At 44.6% G+C, this 13,773-nt stretch overlaps 1 protein-coding gene across 14 annotated transcripts in view; it reads right to left on the bottom strand.

Moving 5' to 3' along the window:
* CCDC152 (coiled-coil domain containing 152) overlaps window positions 1–13,773 on the bottom strand; it is a 24,850-nt gene extending 11,077 nt beyond the window's left edge. Inside the window, exons 1-3 of one of the 14 annotated variants that reach the window (XM_053295297.1) lie at window positions 13,632–13,769; window positions 10,773–10,866; window positions 6,615–6,720 (exon numbers count right to left, since the gene is read on the bottom strand). In XM_053295297.1, the coding sequence (XP_053151272.1) occupies window positions 6,615–6,720; window positions 10,773–10,835 (169 nt within the window). In that variant the 5' untranslated portion in view covers window positions 10,836–10,866; window positions 13,632–13,769. The other 13 variants (XM_053295296.1, XM_053295293.1, XM_053295298.1 and 10 more) reach the window with 13 other exon arrangements.

The following is a 13,773-nucleotide window of genomic DNA, read 5'->3' as shown; positions in this document are numbered from 1 at the left end:
TCCCCTCCATCTTGTATTCCTGAATGTATGTCGGTGGGAAAGAATCTGCTTAGTATGCTTTGGTTCTCATACTCTGTGCCTTGCAGACCTTGTAACTTGCAACATAGTATGTATTCTCTATGCCTTGCTTTGTTCTGGCCTACTGGTCAGGAGAGGTGATGATGCTGGTATCTGAACTGCCTCCTCGAAAGCTGCATAAGCACTCCTTTAACAATGGTAGTATTGTAAGCCTGTTGGCCTAATATGGAGTTGTACTGCTGGACTACCTGGCTGGCTTGTTGTGAATGATGATGTATTCAGATGTATCAATTGTTGTATAAAAGCTTTGGACAAACACCATCTTAGGTCCATCTTGTCTTTGGGAGCTATCCCCTAGACCAGGGTTTCTCAACGTGTGGGTCCCCAGATGTAATTGGACTTCAACTCCCATAATTCCCAACCCACGGCCACTGGGGCTGGGGATTATGGGAGTTGAAGTCCAACAACATCTGGGGACCCACAAGTTGAGAAACCCTGCCCTAGACGGCCACTTTGTTATTCTGCAGAATTCAATAAAGTTTCTTTGAACTATAAAGTTTTCTCCTCCTTGGTATGTACAAAATTGGCTATCGTCTACCAAGTAGATAGTAACCCGTTGGTTAACATTATTAGGGCTGCAATTCTATGCACCAGTGGTGTAATGACGCAGGGATGGGCAGAAATGTAGACATTTCCCCCTCCAGAGTATCAGCAGGGATGCAAAGCCCTTTGCTTTCTAAATAGAAATAATATGCTACTCTTACTATTCCAAGTTTGTTTCATAACTGAATATTGAATTACAATGGATTTTATTACCGTTCTTTCCGTCTTCTGTTACAAGGAATATCCTCCACCCTTTGTGGTTGACAACCCAGACTGCTCTTCTGGGTGAATAACTAAATGAGCTTCAAGCTCTGTATGATTAGGAAACTATCCTTGACTTCTTGTAACAGAGCCCCCAAATTTTAGCTAAGTTCGTGGGGAGTGTGGCCATTGGGTTGGGCATGGTGATTGGATGGGGCTGTCGGGGAGGGTGTGGCTATGAGGCCTGTCATGGAGAACATCCGCACTTCTGAATTTGTGACTACACCACTGTTATGGAAGTTGACTCGCATAGGCATGACTAGGGGAAATGGCGCCTAGGGCAAACACTGAAATTGCGCCGCCCCCCCATCCAAACATCTGACATGCCTGCCCCCATGTCCAAACATCTGACACTAACAGCCAGACATGGTTTAATTGTCTAGTGCCCAGAAAAATACATTAAAAAAACTACTTGGTTGGTTTGCTCGCTGTAAGGTATTTATAATGTGCACTGAATTGTAAAACAGAGGCTGGGCATGCTGAGAGTTACAGGTTAACAGAAGCAGAGAGAAAGAATTAACAGAGACTTTTGACTTCTTCCATATTTTTTCCTTTATAGTATTTCAGAAAACAACAATAAATACATGTGCTTAATATCAGGATGTTAGATGGAGATGAACATTGTCCAGATAAACAGGTAATGATGTAATAAAAATTGCATGCATCCTGGCAAAAGGCCAAAAGCATACATATTTCAAAATTCAGCATAATAAAAGCTGAACGAATGTAGGCAAATAGGGTGGTGGTGGGTGGATTTCATGAAATCTACTGGCATTATTATTTTTAAGCCACAGACTTGCGTTTGATGTTTAAACAGCAGCCCTGAGACACTAACAGAAGCAATGGTTGGGCCCAGTCTGGGAGAAAACAGGTGCTGCAGCATACTGAAGCTAAACAAGCACAGATCTGATCCGTTATCTCATGGTGAAATGTCTGGGAGCCCTATCTAGCTGCAGAGTAATACATATTGAGTTCTAAATCATAAGAATGAGTTCCAAAGCATAAGAAAATACTGTCCTTTAAAAGTTATCATTTCAATTATCTCTCTATCTCTGCTTTTTTAGTGTTGAATTTCTCCAGCACAATAGCAACAAAATGATACAGCAAAAAAGTGATCAATAAAGTCATGTAACCTTGACTTCAAACTAAACGATTGCTAGACGGACTCATCTCAAAAGGACACCTGAACTACTGTGGGAGAGGGAGGGACTGTGCGGTATACAAGTTCTGATTCTCTTTTCATTCCACTTCATTATTTTGCTTATCCAGCCTTGGCTTGGTGCAGCAACATCACCAAGTCTCCGTTAAGAGAGTTTCTCCCCCCTGCCCCGCCCCCGCATTACTCTTACATGATTCACAGCCTAATTTCATTCCAGCTTTCTACCCAGTTTACCTTGGAGCCTTTTGAGAACAATATTTACTTTTCTCTCTCTGGAACAATGGAGTGGGAAGACTTGGAATGACACAAGTTTTAGCTAGAATTAAGTGCAGCATCCAGAGCCAAATGCATTGTACAAGTGTCAATCCATCTCTGGATGCCGGCTCCCTTGCTCCCTCTGTCTCAGCTCAGGTACACAACACAGGCACCTTGCTTGTGTACCCGAGACAGAGCGAGGGAGGGAGTGGCCGGTGGCACAGTGGCACGATGGCATGGCTTGCAATGCATTGCCGCCTTTTACTGTACTAACAGCGGCGAGAAGCTCCCCTGCTCCTCTCGCCTCGAGAGTCCTCTCAAGGCGAGGGGCGAGGGGGTACCTTCTCGTCACCGCAAGCCACCATTATTGGGGAGGAAACGGCAGGCATGGACGCCGATGGCAGCTACACACAGCGGGTGCGGGCCAAGGCACCCCCGGCTCCTCCTCGCTCTCAGGTACACACAGGACTCAAGGCGAGGGGCCGGTGAGGGGAGGGGTTCAACACCACACCATCCTCTGTTTTGAAATTCAGTCTCGCACTCACACCCGCCGCCGCCCTGCCACCCCTGAGACACCCCACTGAGAAGAACCAACAAAGCCAACTGAACTTAAGCAGCCCCAACCAAGCCCCCAAGCTTTATCTGACCTCAACCCTTCCCCCACTGTAAATTTAATTAAATAAAACAAACAAAAAATAACTCACACACACCTTGGTCTGCAGCAGCGACACACACTTTACTGAAACAGCCAGCGGCAACAAGCGAGCCAGCACGGCGATTGATGATCCTCCTCAGTCAGCGCCACACGAGAGAAGACCCAGACCAAGCACAGCAGAGTGTGTGGATGATGACATGCCGGGGGTGGAGTCTCAGAGATCTCATCCTGCCGCGCTATGCAACTGTGAGGGTGGGGGGGGGAGTGCTAAGACCCGGTGCCACCATCCAAAGGCAACATTTTGTGTGGGTGAGGGGGCACTGGGGGTGGGGTCGCTGGGGTGGGGCATCAGTTGCATTATGCGCCCCCTCAAGTGGTGCCCAGGGCATGTGCCCTGCCTGCCCTACCCTAGTTACGCCTGTGCTTATTCCTAAGTAAGTCCTACTGAAGTAATTGGGGCTTTCTTCTTAGTAAACTTGCACAGAATCAGACTGAACACCAGAAAAGTAAAAGAAATGTAATAAATAAATAAATAAATAAATAATTATAACTGCCATCATAGATGGAGATACATTGATCTGAGGATTTATCATCTGATGTTCCGCAGCGGGAAATGGCTTGCCTAAAGCATGAGGTTGCCAGTTTGAATCCCCGTTGGTACATATACTGGGTAGCAGCAATATAGGAAGATGCTGGAAGGCATCATCTCATACTGCGTGGGAGATGGCAATGGTAAACCCCTCCCGTATTCTACCAAAGACAACCACAGGGCTCTGTGGTCACCAGGAGTTGACACCGATTCGACGGCACACTTTAATTCCACTTAAATTGAATAAATTAAGTTCTCAAATTGAAGAATAATGTTAAAACGTGTACTGCTCTCTTTCTCTCTCTCTCTCTCTCTCTCTCTCTCTCTCTCTCTCTCTCTCTCTCTCTCTCACACACACACACACACACACACACACACCCTTACCCATCTATATGTACACTTAACCATAGGCAATATAATACAAACCTAGCTCAACTCCAACTCCAACATACTTGGAGGTTAGAAGCCTGCTAACAATAAAAGTTTTATAAGTTCACTCAGGGGCATAGCTAGGGGACACGGGGCCTGTGTTCGCCCTTCTCCACAGTGGCCCCTCAGAGAGAGGGAGAGAATGAAGAAAATAGGGAGGAGTGGAACAGGGGAGCCCTCAGGAGATGGGTGGGCTGGGTGCTTTGAGTCCATCCACTCAATTATAAAAGACTAGTGAAGACTGGGATGGGCAGTGGAGGAGGGACAAAAGGGCAGGTGTGAATGAGTAAATAAGTTTCCCTGTGAATGAAGAGGCAAAGGAAGATAACTCTGTCCCCTGTCAATTGCCAGAGGACCAACAGCCACTGAGAAGTTGCACCTACGGCAACAAATACATCATAGCAATTGAAAGACCAGCCTGGCCTCAACCACTGGCCAGAGAATGAGCAGCTGCAGAGGGTTTGCTTGCTTCCTTTCCACCGGCAAGCACCAGTTGCCCCAGGACTACAGCAGTGAGGGCCACTGGAAAGCATGGCCTCTTTTACGGATCAGAAAGTGATCAAACCATGAAACTGATGGCCAGGAAATTTAGGACCGACAAAAGGAAGTACTTTTTCACACAGCACATAATTAACCTATGGAATTCCCTGCCACAGGAAGCGGTGACAGCCACCAGCCTGGATGGCTTTAAGAAGGGCTTAGATAAATAGATGGAGGACAAGTCTATCAATGGCTACTAGACTGAGGGCTATAGGCCACCTCCAGTCTCAGAGGCAAGATGCCTCTAAATACCAGTTGCAGGGGAGCAACAGCAGGAGAGAGTGCATGCCCTCACCACTTGCCTGAGGACTTCTCAGGGGTATCTGGTGGGCTACTGTGTGAAACAGGATGCTGAACTAGATAGGCCTTGAGCCTGATCCAGCCGGGCTGTTCTTATTAAAACCAAGGGCTGCTGGAGAGTTGTACCATTGCCTCCATCCTAGCAAGAATACCAATAAGGGAAGATCAGTCTTGCACCAGTTGGAAGTAAATGCCTGCTAATAACTCACCTCCTTTTTTTTTCTGGCATTGTCAGACTGACAGTGTCAATTTTATTTGTTTGTTTGTTCATTCATTCATTTATTTATTTAAGAGATTTAATATACCGCCCAATCCACATGACTCAAGGGCAGTGTACAAACAAGAACAGCACCTGAGATTTTAAAAACAAACAAAAACAAAAGGCAAATGCCTGGCAGAAAAGAAATGTCTTCAACAAGGTTTTAAATGCTGAAAGAGAGGAGGCAGACTGAATTGGAGTGGGGGGGGAATTCCAAAGTGAAGGGGCAGCAACAGAGAAAGCCCTTCCATGGGCCCTACTACTATGGACCTCACTGAGACCAGGGACCGAAAGAAAGACAACCTGAGAAGATCTCACAGGACGGGACAGAACTGGCCGTGAGAGGCGGTCCTGCAGGTAAGCAAGTGCTAAGCCCTGAAGGGTTTTAAAGGTGAGAACCAGCACTTTGAATTGGACCCGGAAGCAAATAAGTAACCAGTGCAGCAACCGCAAGAGAGGCATCTCACTATCATAGCTCCAAGAACCCATAATTCTGGATTCTAGTACAACATTCTGGTCCAACTGAAGCTTCTGGGTAGAAAATTATCTTTTCTCTGTGCTTCTACCCCTTGGAGGTTTTGTGCTTTACACCTAAAACCGGAGATAGGTCTTTAGATGTTGGTATGGTCGCAGGGGCATAGCAAGGTTGGAGTGGACCCAGAGACAAGATTTTAAAATGGGCCTCTCGCTGATATACACACACAAACACACATCACAATATATAGTGCACTCATACATCTCCATTATGAATACGGTGAATATCTAGTTCACATTGAATCTAGTTTTTTTTACTCTCTGCTACTGCCAATCTCCAAGAGACTCAACATAATTCATAGGGGGTGCAACATGGGCGGGTGGGGAGTCATGTGACGTGCCTCTGGGGGGGTCCCTTGAGGCAGTGAGGCCTCAAGACGACGGTCTCCCCTTGCCTAATGCTAGTTATGCCTCTGTACGGTTGATACTTAGGGTAGGTTTGCATGACATGGAAACTGCCAGACTGCTGGTTCCTGGAGTGTACCCACAAGCCTCACATCTGGTACTGGAACAACTATACCAACACTGGGTGTGTTGTCTGAACCCGCTAATGTCGGCATATGCTGCTCTACTTGTGGTTCTGAATCTGACTTAAAAACTTGGTTAAAAACTTGAATCAGACTTAAAAACTTGGTTACAGATGTCAGGTTTGGAAACACAAATATGGGGGACTACTCTGATATTGGCGAGTTCAGATGATACACCCAATGTCAGCATTGCCATCCAGACACTACTTATGGATGTGCTCAGTTGTTTCCCTGTTGAGTAAACCCACTCTTAATGTTGGCACTTTTATTCACACACACACACACACACACACACACACACACACAACATACATGGTGGTGAGATTCTTCTAGCCTGTCCTCTGTGTGCCAAGAGGAGAATTATGGCCATTATTTATAGAATGTCAGTTGAGGATTATAAGCGACAGAGTAGAAAACTGTAATATTACTAAAAACAGGAATGCAAGGCTATCTAGTTTGAAATAAAAATTTAAAGGAATGCTCACCTTCTTGTGCCGACCCTTCCTTTGATTGACTTATTGTCAGTAACCTCTTTGTTTTATCCAGCTGAAGGCTCAGAAGATTATTCTCCCCATGAAGTTCTGCTATTTTCTGTAGGAAATGGGTTATGTTCCAAATGAAAACGTTTGATCCAGGTTCCTAATCCCTACCCAGTTCTTCAGTTGCTCTGACAAAATAGCTAAGGAAAATTTATTTAAAAAACTGCAATCCTTCCTGGAATGCTAGTGAGATCCAGGGCCAAACTAGATGCATCACATGGCTTGTATGTGCAACTAATAGTGGCTTCAGGTGGGCAGTTGGAGCAGGGCCCTCTGATGCGGGCAGGTCTGGCCTGTGCACTCGGCAGACCTAGGAACTTGCCTAGGCTGCCAGATATTGGGGGCGGGGGGGGGGGGCGGCGCATGGGTGTGAGTACCACTGCCCCCACCTGCTGCGATGAGTAACTGCTGTGACTCCTAGTGATGACTAGGGCAGAGGAGCAGTTAGGAACATAGGGACATGTTGGTTTAATTATGTTTTAATTCTGTTTTTAATCGTTTTAAATCTTAAATTGTTGTAATGTTTTAATCTTTTTATCTGTTGTTTTTATTGTTTTGTTGCAAACGGCCCAGAGACTTGCATTTTGGGTGTTACACAAATGTGTTTAATAAATAAACAAACAAACATAGGAAACTGCCATATACTGAGTCAGACCCTTGGTCCATCTAGCTCAGTATTGTCTACACAGACTGGCAGCGGCTTCTCCAAGGTTGCAGGCAGGAGTCTCTCTCAGCCCTATCTTGAAGATGCCAGGGAGGGAACTTGGGACCTTCTGCTTTTCCCAGAGCGGCTCCATCCCCTCAGGGGAATATCTTACCATGCTCACATGTGGTCTCCTATTCAAATGCAACCAGGGTGGAACCTGCTTAGCTAAGGGGACAAGTCATGCTTGCTGCCACAAGACCAACATTCCTCTGCTAACTGAGCAAAAAGGCACCTTTTAAAGGGATGAATCTCTTATAGTTAGCAGAGGAAGAGCAACTGGCCCTCTCTAACCTCAGCACAGCATCCCTCCAGAGGCTGTTGTTGGTGTTTACCTTATGGGTTTAAAAAAAGAAGAAGAAAAAGATGGCAAGCCCTTTGGGGACAGGGAACCATCTTATTTGTTTATTCTTTATTTTTCTTTGTAAACTGCTTTGGAAACTTTGTTGAAAAGCAGTATATAAATAGCAGCTGTAGTAGTAGTAGTGGTAACAGTGAGGAAGTGGACAATAAAAAATTCATCAGATGGCCTGTTACTACCATGACGCTGCCCTACTCTGCACGAAATCCGCTCCTGCCACACACTGCACCCACACCACCCAGCTGACACTTATGCAGTGGCCATTGGAGGGGCTCGCCTAGTAAAAAACCTTGCTGGATTGACCCCTCAAATGGCCGTTGCACATGTGACCGCCACTGAGCGGTGGTAACTGTTGGGAATTCTCTCTGGTAGAGAAACCCTTTTTCATTATAGCAGAGTGCACAGAGGCACAACACAGCGGATTTAGTTAGGCATGCGTGTATGCTGAGAGTAAAGTAACTTGGAGCCAGTTCATAGTTTCAAATCAATATATATGGCATTTATTAAAGAACTCCATTCTAGATAGGAAAGTGAGGAGTTAGGATCTCTAATCTATCTATCTAGCTGGATGCAGATGGATTCTGCATCTCTGCACTCATGGTGCAGGGAGAGGAGCTTGCATGTTGAAGGTAGAAGGAACAGGAAGAGAAAGGGAAGAAGGAAGTGCAAAGCAGGAAGGAAGGAAGTTAGTCCCTAAGAGTAGCAACCTACATTCCAAAGGGATAGTGTCAGAGCAGTAGAGAAGGGATGATCAATGTCTTGACCCTCTAGCCCTCTGACTTACTAGTCTGTCCTCCACTGTCATTGAGACAAGAGACAGCGCAAAGTCCTTCACTTCCAATTTGGGGTGCACAGTGGGATGGACTCTGCACAGAGCTGGGCAGAGGGGCTCTAGCAGTGGGACCAAGGGTGTAGCGTCCATTGGACAAGGGGGTGTGAATGTCCATGGGCTCAGACCGGTTGTGGGCCCACAAGGGCCCCCTCCAGCACCCAGCACTACCTTGTTGCCCGCTGCTGCCCTCAGTGCTGCCGCTGCCCTCTACACCCGTCATTCATAGTGCCCATAATCTTTACCGCTGGGGGGAGCAGGCCACCCCCCGTGGTAGCTGTGGCAGTGGGCGGGCTTCTTTCCCCCACGCCTGGCTGGCTTGCGGCTTGTCTCGGGCCTGTGCGTCTGCACACTCCAATTATGGATAGTGTCGCGTGTCGTGATGTCACAAAATTCCCCTGGGGAGCTTTGTCCCTGGGCCGTTGGGCAGCTTGCTACATTCCTGTGTGGGACATTTTACGAATTTTAAAGGTGTAACACAGCCAGGTGCTCAGTTATGTACTTCCTCTAAGAAGTAAGCACAGCATAGCATAGTGGTTAGAGTGTTGGACTAGGACCAGGAGGACCCGAGTTCGAATCCCCAATCAACCATGAAACAGCCTATATTCTGCGATGATATCTATAACAACAGCAAAAAGATTGACAATAAAATTTAGCCATCCCAGGTCCTTGGGAAGGACTCGGTGTCTGGATAAAACAAACCAGTCAATAACACCTGTCTGACTATATAAATCAAAAATGAACCTGGGAACAAGTTCCTCAAATACATGGTACAGTTAGGAAGTGTACTGCTGTATTTATGTTCAACATAATGTTTGAATCACTGCACGTGTGTACAGATCTGGACTTGCTTACACTGTACACTTGTTGAACAAGTGTTGAACAGAATGTGTGAATCATGAGAGAGGTGAAGGAGTTTGTTTCCACAACAATACAACGAATATAATGAATATTTATATACCACTTTAAACAAAAGCTCCCAAAGCGGTTTACATAGATATAAATACAAAAATAAAATGGCTCCCTGTCCCCAAAAGGCACACAATCTAAAAAAGAAAGACACGATAGACACCAGCAACAGCCACTGGAGGGATGCTGTACTGGGGATGGCTAGGGCAAGTTGCTCAATAAGGAGAATCAAAGAGAAGGAAGTTCTGCCGGGGATGGGCTTTTTCCAGTGAGTTGTTAGCAATAAAGAGCTCACATTTACTTGCTCACATTGCCAGTAAATTGCAGGGTCAGAGGGAAAGAAGAAATTGATCTGTGGAAATGTCATGCCAGAGAAGGGTTAGGCAGAAAAAATACTCTTGAAAAATACATGCTTTATACCTTAGGCCCTGCTTTTTCACAAGACCTTTGGTGAATAGGAGAGGTCAAACCAAATCCCCTGGGCCGGACCAGGGCCAGTTAGTTTTTTTTTTGTGTTTTTTTTTTAAGGTGGACTTACTGCCTCCGAGGCCCGGAGGGGGGGCTGCTACGGCCACTAGGGGAGTCTCTGGCGGTTCCCCTTCTCCCTGATGGACTCCCCCTGATTTCCCATAGGCCATTTCGGCCCATTTTCGGGGCCGAAAATGGTCATGACCAGGCCATGCAAATGGCCGGTGTGCATGTGCAGTGGCCTCCAAAATGGCTGCTGTGAGCTCAGAGAGGGCCAAAATGGCTTGAAAATGGCCTGAAGGCCCATGGGAGACCAGGGGGAGGCTGGCAGGGGGAGGGGGAACCTCTGGAGACCCCCACCCATGGCTGCAGCAGCACCCCGAGGCCTCGGAGGTGGTAAGTCTACCTTTTTAAACCCTCCCCTAAACATACGTCCCTGGCACCCCCGAACTGGCTTGAATTGGAGCTGGACTAGGCCCCTCATTCAGAATGCCAAAACCGAACACGCCTGGTTCAATTCGAGCCTGGTTCAGACTTGAACTGAACTGGGCAAACTGGTTTTGTGCACATCCCTAGAACATGTAGCCCTCCCCTTTATTTTACTTATGTGTTTTTTGGTTATGCTTCAATTCATTTGCTGTTCTCTGATCTTTGCTGCTTTAGAAAAAATATAGTTATAGCTGTCTTTCAATTTGTAATTCTTCTTACTTTATCCCACAGCTGGGAGTGCTTAATGGAAATGAGGTTTAGAAAGTGTATAAATAAGTAGTTATATTGGCATAGCAATTAAATGATAACATTTAATAATTGTATTTCTTTGAAATTATTACCTACCTTTTCTATTTGTGAAAAACTCTCTAAAAGTTTGTCAAGATTGACCTCACTAATTTTCTTCATGCTCAATTAGAGCAATTGACTCAGCTGTTAACTGTAGATAAAAGAAAAATGTATTTAAGAATTAGAAACTCTAAGGCATAATTCTCTGTTCATCAAAAGTATGTCAAGGAATTCTCATGGGTATTAGTTAAAGCAAACATTCTCTAATGAAGTCACATAGGCAAAAGCATTGTGAGAAATACATAAACATTGTTTGTGTGTGTACACCCATGGTAAAGTGTCTTGATGCTTCTGTTGCATTTGTGGATGAAAATGTGAAATATAAAGCAGAAGGCACTTTTAATTTAATGTATATTTGGGGGCATGTAAATTTGACATTTGCATTAGAGATGTGGATGTGTTCTTTTAAAGAAAGCATTTTTGGTATATGTGAAAATCAGATGTCTTTTACAGAACTGATTTAAAAAAAAAAAATTAAAAATTTCCAAATGCCAGTAAAAATCTGGCCTAAATAACTAGACCTTTGAGTTCTGGCATTTAAAAATCATTCCAAGCTATAAACTCACTGGGTGACCTTGCTCAAGCACAATCTTCCTGACTAAATTTACTTGAGGAAGCCCCATTGAAATTAAAAGGACAAATTAGGCATAGCAAAGTTGTCCTTTTGGTTTCAATGAGGCTTCTTCAAGTAAATTTAGTCCAAATGTCAGCCACAATTTCCTATTTGTAAAATAAGAATTATTAAATAATCCTTGTAATGCGTAAAACAAGAATTTCTATAGGGGACTAGTGTGCCCTATAGAAAGTTGCAAGGACAAGGTAAAATTTTGTGATTGCCACATAAACATGAGTTTCATATTATTCCCTACACTGTATGGGAAAGGGCTTTCCCATGTAAGAAAAGTCTTAACTAGAAAAGCAGAGTCTGCCTGAGCATTACTTTCTTCTTTGGTATGGATTATGCAGAATCTTACCATTTAAGCAGAATGGCTGCATTAATAGAAACAAAAATAGTGAAGAGTCCTTTGATTTATTTATTTTTATTGTGGCATAAGCATTCAGGGCCACAAATAAACTTTTTAACACCACAATGAATGTGTTAGTATTTAAGGAATCAAAGGGCTGTCTTGTTTTTCCATAATCTGACTATCCATTATCAACATTTCTAATTTGACATTTTTGGTTGATAAAGTATTCTTTAATAAATACTTATCTCGTTTTAGCGGGCTCTGTGATTTCTCTCACAAGTTTGGCTCTCTAACACCAGCCAAAACTGTCCAAGAGAAGTCAAAAATATCCCCTCACTGGCCCTTAGTCAGCATTTGTAGATTTTCTTCATCAAATTTCCCTCCACATGTGGAAGGAGTTTCCTTTCTGGACCAAAGTTTCCCTCCACAGTGATGTCAAGGCTATCTGAAAAAGCTTTCTACATTAAAAACAGGCAAAGAAAATGACCAGTAAAATCTTCACCACTGGTCAACAGCAAAGGTGTTGGTGAGCCTGAAGGCCTAACTGGACACCCTGTTGAGGCAAATACCACAGCTAACTGAGCAGGAAATTATATTTGGGGGAAATCGGAAATGACACAGTGTGGGAAAGGGATACATCACATCTCCTCTATGGAAGAGAATTTTATCGGAAATGCTCCTCAGAACATTTCATGCAGAGCCCAGCTCTTTCATCTCAGGTCTTCAACTGAACTGCCAGGCCTGCTCGCAAAAAGGCGGGGAAATCTAAATGGCTTTTCAATTTGTGACAAAACAATGACAGCCCCTGTTTAAAGAATGGCAGCTTGTTTTAAGAACAGGAACACAGGTTATTTATTTGTTTGTTTTATTTATTTCTCATATCTAGATTGATTAAATAAATACATACATACATAAAATTTCTGTTCTGCCTGACATGTGCAGCCCTAGGAAAGTCAGACATTTTTTGTCTGACACAGGGGATTTTTGTTTTTGTTTGTGGTCTCTTGCCCTGTGTGTTCCCTCATCTTGGCAGAAAGTTAAAAAACAACAAATATAAAAACAGGATAAAATGATTAACCCAATTTTATGATGATAAAACCAATTAAAATTAATTAAAACTAGGGATGTGCCTGAACTACAGTTTGAGCACTTTCAGGGAAATTAGGAATGAAACTTAAAGGAAAAGGAGAGCAGCTTACGTGCTCTCCACGGAGTCTTTCAGATTCCTGCTGGGGTGACACAGATCCCAAAAAGCACCACATGCCATCAGCATGCATATGGCACCCTTGCATGTGTGGGCACCATTTCTGTGGTCAGGGGGAGCCTTCGGGCCACAACAGCACCTCCCGAGGCCACCAAAGACCTCAGCGATGGTAAATCTGTCATATTTTTAAATGCTTTTACTGCCCCCTGCCTCACTTGAGCCTGGCTGGTTTGGTTCAAGGTTGAGCCTTTGAGCCAAACCGGTTTGAAGTCAAGCCAGCTCAACCTTGAACTGGCTCACACATCCCTACCCGAGTAATATGGTCTCTCCGGGATGACTCAGAGCCCAACCTGGCTGCCTCATTCTGTACCAACTGCAATTTCCAGACTACGTACCAAGGCAGCCCCACATAGAGCACATTGCAGTAGTCAAGTCTGGAGGTTTCCAGCATATTGTATGTACCACTTTTCTGCGGTCTTTTATCTTAAGAAACTGATGTAGCTGATGTATCAGCCAAAACTGATAAAAAGCACCTCTGGCCACCTCTTCAACCTGGGACACAGGGAGAAATCCAGAAGCACCCCCAGATCATGTACCTGCTCCTTCTGGGGAAATGTGACCCCATCCAGAATTGACAGATCAAAATCTTCTCCTAAGTTCTGACCCTACACAATAAGTACTTACATCTTGTCTGGATTCAGTTTATTATCCCTCATCCGGCCCATCACTGCCTTCAGACAGGTATTTAGGGAGGTTATGCCTTCTCTTGATGATGTTGACATGCAGAAACAGATTTGGGTGTCATCAGCATACTGAATACACCCTG

This window comes from Hemicordylus capensis, chromosome 2, assembly GCF_027244095.1.
Source record: "Hemicordylus capensis ecotype Gifberg chromosome 2, rHemCap1.1.pri, whole genome shotgun sequence".
In the NCBI taxonomy this organism is placed as follows: domain Eukaryota; kingdom Metazoa; phylum Chordata; class Lepidosauria; order Squamata; family Cordylidae; genus Hemicordylus; species Hemicordylus capensis.
The sequence above is the reverse complement of the archived record's forward strand: the minus strand, read 5'-3'. Positions and strand labels throughout refer to the sequence as shown.